The sequence below is a fragment of the Pteropus vampyrus genome, unplaced genomic scaffold (assembly GCF_000151845.1).
Source record: "Pteropus vampyrus isolate Shadow unplaced genomic scaffold, Pvam_2.0 Scaffold246, whole genome shotgun sequence".
Classification (NCBI taxonomy): Eukaryota; Metazoa; Chordata; class Mammalia; order Chiroptera; family Pteropodidae; genus Pteropus; species Pteropus vampyrus.
In genome coordinates this window covers 710,405-715,831 of record NW_011889027.1, presented here as the reverse complement: position 1 = coordinate 715,831, position 5,427 = coordinate 710,405, and the positions used below count along the sequence as shown (strand labels likewise).

Genomic DNA, 5,427 nt, shown 5'->3' with positions numbered 1-5,427 from the left:
AAAATAATTGATTCATTAGCACACCCCTTACTTGACAATTACACAAATGCATTATTTATGTAATTAGACACATTTACAGTTCATTATTCCACATTTTATGCTATTGTGACAAAGCTACTAAAACTCCCCAGCTTACTTTTTAATCTTCCTTCGGCTAATATTGAGGTCGAGCACCAAGTGTCCACAGACGGGTGGGAGTTACCTGAATGTCACTGCTACATCAGATGCGCAGCCCGAAAGCACGGTGATCCCAAAGCAGCCGTGAACTCGCTCACCTCTCATTTTTCAGAGGAGGGGGCGAGGGCCTGGCGAGTTGGGGTCCAATGGTGAGTTTCACCAGCTAAGCAGAGGAAACCCTCCGCTGAGGCCGAACCCTTTCCACCGTGGAGCGGGCGGAGACGGCACAGGTGCAAGCGGCCCCGGGGCCTGGGCAGCAGCTCGAACCGGCCCGGGTCCCTTCCGGCCCTCCCCGCAGGGCCCTCTGCCTCCCGTCCCCAAGCGGAGTGACCCTCCTGTCGGGGAAAGAGCTGGGTGACACCGAAGTCCGGCAACTCCCTGTTGCCCAGAGGCCACTGGATCCATCGCCGGTAACCCAGGCCCGCCCAGCACGCTTTCCAAAATGGCAGAACCGGTGGCATTTTCCGTATTCACTCCAAAAATTCTGTTGCTTCATAGTAAGAATCCGCCCAAGGATGCGAGTTTGCACGAGGGCTGAGGGTGGGGACTGCAGCCTGAGCGGCCGGCTCCGGAGGACAGGACGTGGGGACATCGCCCGGCGGGCAAGCGGGAAAGCCCAAGTGACTTCTTGGGCCACACTGGAGAGAAGCAGCCTGCAGGTGGAGGCCTGTCCCCAGCATTCCACCCGCCGCTAAAACCGACAAGAAGATTCTGGAACCTGAGTCGAAACCTGGCGACATGTCTGAATTTTGCAGAAACAGTTTCCTTCAAATATCCAATGAAAAAACAGGTTTCTTCTCACAAGTAAGTATCAGCCTGGCCTCGGTTTCCCTCCCTCACTCGCGAACACACCAGAAAACGACGAGGCAGGGACATCAGAGCTAAAAGGCAAGGCTGTGACCCCCGAATTCTATACCCAGCTCAGGTTTCGGAGCTCACTCCACAGGCCTTCCTCAGGAAGGCGGGCTGGACCTCAGCGAAGAAATGAAGGAAAAGTCCCTCGAAAATGGGGGAGCCGTGGCATAAAAGGTTGGCAGAGGGTAGTAAAACCACATCATCGAACAAATCTGAATGCTTCTTACAAATTGGATGCCTCTGTGGTGCGTAATTCTCGAAAGTGAAAACATTTAACGTGAATAAACAGCAGCCTAGTGACAAGGCGAGGGGAGACCGGGCAGGAGGGGGCGGGCAAAAGACAACGTGCCGGTCGCCCCGATTTGTGCAGGGACGATCCACAGGTGCGCCTCTCCCTCGGTGCTGATATTTAGACATCTGTCTCCCTCTTCCCTAGGAAAACGAGCCTCCATCATTGAACCAATAAGCCACAGACAGGAAGCTATGTCTGAAATGGAAAGAGTTGTTCGAGAATCATTTCTCACAAAGGACCAGCCCGGACATTCACAGACTGGTTTTCGGACTGTGGGCAATGGCGAGCGTCCATGCCACATAAATGTCCCCAAGGCGTGTCTTGGCGGCCTGAGGACAGGCAGGAAAAGCCAAAGCCGACGTCCTTTACAGATGCAGACCCCAGACGATCGACAGTGGCCCCGTCGGGACGGTGGCCTGGTCACACGTGAGACGGTGAGGCCACCCCCACAGCAGCAGCCAGCGACACACTCATCCGTAGCCTAAAGCAACGGAGAAGGGGGCCGGGATCACGTCGGTAGATGCTGAGAAGCCAGTTCCTAGAACTTTCTAAGAAAGGGGGATGCCTTCTCGACGGGATTGAAAATGTCCACTCGACCCTCAAAGCTGATGGTCTGTGCCCAGCGGTGACTCCGCAGTGACATTCCAACCGAGCCCGAGGGAAAGGCGGGCGGCAAATAAGAAAAGGGGGCGTAGATGACAGAGGCTCTGTTCATCCCTCTGGCGACCAAATCAATGCTGTGACAGAAACACGGAGCAGCGGCAAGGAGAAATCGCCCGGGATCCAGAGGGACAAGCCGTACGACTAGGGAGAAGTCCCGGAAATCAGCAACGGCGGAAGGGAGCACGGGGCCAGGACGCGGGGCTGCCCGGTCCCCAGCGGCTGAGTGGGACGGAGGCTGCGGCAGAAGCGGACGCCTCTTAAAGGGGCCGCGTCTGTGAGTGGACTTTCCGGCGACAGACCTGCTCGCTCTGAGCACCAGCGCCGACTCGGCTGCACACAGGGGGCACCAGGGACTTACAGGGAGACACTGTCTGAGTGAAGGCCGAGGAGAGACGCCCTCTGTACACAAGTGCCAGCGGCATCCATTGTTCCCCGTTGAGCCCTCCCCCCCAGGGCTCCGACACAGCACCGCCATAGCAGAGACATCATCAAACTGGATCACAGAGGTCGCCTCACCCAGCCGCCCCCAACTCACGGCCCGACCCAAGCCACATCCTGGTGTATCCTCAGCGAGTCAGGTGCTCCTTGCTGAGCAGCGCCCAGACTCACAGTGGAGGCAGCTGGCCTCGGTTCCTGGTGGGGCCTTTTGAGGCAACTGTAAGCACAGCATCTGTGGGTTGCTTGCTGAATCTTAACAGGTGGCCCCGGAGGGGCACAGGCTTGGGCTAAATTTGGCCTGCAGCTGAACCCCTCTCTGGACTGTGCCACTGGACACCTAATGCATAAATCCACACTAATAAGATCGGGAGACTAGGAGCTTTGCTTAGTCCATAGAAGCAGACACGGAAAGGCAGCCGAAATGGGAGGACAAAGAAGCAGAAGCCACATGAGAGAACAGAACAGAGATCCAGATATAATGGAGTCGAGTCATCTCACAGATGCGGAGTTCAACACACTGGCTATAAAGATGCTCGATGAACTTTTGGGAAGTGAAGATAAATTCAGTGAGATAAAAAACACAAAAATGGAAATGGAAATTATAAAAGGGAACCAGTCTGAAATGAATAACACATTCTCTGAGACGAGAAGTGTATTCAATGGAATAAACCAAGTGAATAAATAAAAGGATCAAATGCCCTATCTAGAGGACAGGAAAGTCAAGGACGGGCCATCGGAATGACAAGAAAAAAGATGCCAAGACTATAAAAATAATTTAAGGAGCATATGGGACACTATTAAGGGTCCAAATACCCGTAGATCGGCGCAACTGAAGAAAATCAAGATGCCGAACAGCTGTTTGAAGAAATAATGATGGAAAACTTCCCTAACCTGGTGAAGGAGATGGACATAAAACCCCAGGAAGCTCAGAGAATCCCAAACATCAGGGATCCAAAGAGGCCCACACCGAGACACATCGTAATTAAAATGCCAAAGGTTAAATACGAAGAAAGAATATTAAAAGCAGCGAGAAAAACACTGAGTTACTTATAAGAGAAAAACCCATGAGACTGGCGGCTGATGTCTCAAAAGAAACTCTGCAGGACAGGAGGGCCTGGCAAAAAAATGTTCGACAGGATGAAGACCCAGGATCTACAACCATGAATAATTTACCCAACAAAGCTATCATTTAGAGCTGAAGGACAGATAAAGAGCTTCCCAGACAAAAATAAGCTAACGGAATTTATCACCACCAAGCCAGTATTACAGGAAACGTTGGAGGGGCTTCTTTAAGGAGAAAAATCATGTATCAAAAACAGGAATAAAGAATGGTAACAACTACGTTCCTATCAATAAGGACCTCAAATGGAAAAGAATTAAGTGCTCCAACCAAAAGATAGAGGGGCTGAAAGGATAAGACAACAAGACCCCTACATATGAAAAGGAAGGGGATGGAAAAAGATCCTGCTTTGATGGACATAGAAGGTATTTAAGTCAGACAAAAATAAACACTATATGACTTTACTTATATGCAGAATCTAAGGAATAAAAAGAACAAACTAATCAAAAACAGACTCGCAAATATAGTGGACAATTTGGTGATGGCCAGAGGGGAGGGGTTTGGGGGGCTGGGAGGATGGGGTGAAGGGTGAAAGAAGTACAGATGAGTAGCTGATGGATGGTCACGGGGACGGGGAGCACGGCGCGGGGAACGCAGTCGGCATTAATACATCGGCTAAGTGGAGGGTCCGGGGAGGGAGGGAGCAATCGGGGGGATCGTTTTACGAACTATATAGATGTCTAACCAATGTACTGTATACTTGAAACTAGTTAAAATAAACAAATTTAAAAATCAAGAAGAGGGGGGAGGATTCGTTTTATTTATTTATATATACTAAATACTTTTGCTATTATAATACAGTATAGATATAGGTATAGGTACAGACACAGATACAGATATAGATGTGGAAATAGATATTATTGGTAAGGAAGGGGCAGAACTGACATTATTCAAACGTGATATTATTGCCTACCTGAAAAAAAAAGAATCTATAAATAACTAATTTTTACAATTTTGTTACTACAAACAAAAAAGCTGCGGTGTCCCTGCCTGCCAGCATTAAGTTAGGACAAACGTAGGGAAAGAATTCTATTACGACGGCAAAAGAGAACACCTGAAATCCACCTTCCGGAGCACGCTGGGCTGGAGCGACGATGCCGCACGCCCGGCAGACAGCGCGGGAGAGGCCTGGCCCACGGACGAACGCGGTCCGGTCCACGCTGAAGACGTGCGTTCTCGCCAAGCAATTTATGAATCGGATGCAACTCGATCAAAATTGCAATAGACTTTTTTAATGTAGGATTGATTATAAAGGCCATTTATAAAAATGAAAAGCAAGAAAAGGCAGGGGAAAGTTTTTAACAGAATAATAACTTGGATGCACGTAGGACACTCCATGCTGAAATAAGCCTGCAAAGATGAGCGTGTGAGGGCCGGATGGAAGAGACCCAGAAAGCCCCGTGCGACTGAGCAGCTGGCACGTCGTACAGTCTGGCATTCAAATTTGGGAGCAGCCGGCGGTGACCAGGAGCCCAGAACAGCCACCTGGCCGCTGGGTCAGAATCCAGCTTCCACCTCTTGGAAGCTGTGTGACCCCGAGCAAGGTACGTGACTTCTCTGTGCTTCAATGTCTTTATCAGTCAAAGGAGGATGATAGGCTCTACCTCGTAGGTCTGCTGCGAGGACCTGGCGTCTAGTAGGTTCTGCCTAAGACTGTATTAAATAAAATAACTAAGTTGTGTTAGGAAAATTAGTTAATCGAGGGGACAAGAACGAGACGCACACGGGCTGACAGCACACACCCACCCGAGGGGCAGGCAGAAGGGACACGGTTACAAAACAGAATCATTAAGTAACCGTAAGTAACGGGCAGAAAGTGTCAGTAGATGCGTGACCTTGGGCGCGTGCGGGGTGGGGGGCAGGAAGGAGGGGTGGGGGAGGG

General features: G+C 50.5%; 1 protein-coding gene across 1 annotated transcript in view; it reads right to left on the bottom strand.

Moving 5' to 3' along the window:
* Positions 1-4,363: 4,363 nt before the first annotated feature.
* LOC111729096 overlaps positions 4,364-5,427 on the bottom strand; it is a 2,357-nt gene continuing 1,293 nt past the window's right edge. The window contains exon 2 of the mRNA XM_023520080.1: positions 4,364-5,198. Within this exon, the coding sequence (XP_023375848.1) occupies positions 5,193-5,198 (6 nt within the window). The 3' untranslated portion in view covers positions 4,364-5,192. The remainder of the gene's footprint in view (positions 5,199-5,427) is intronic.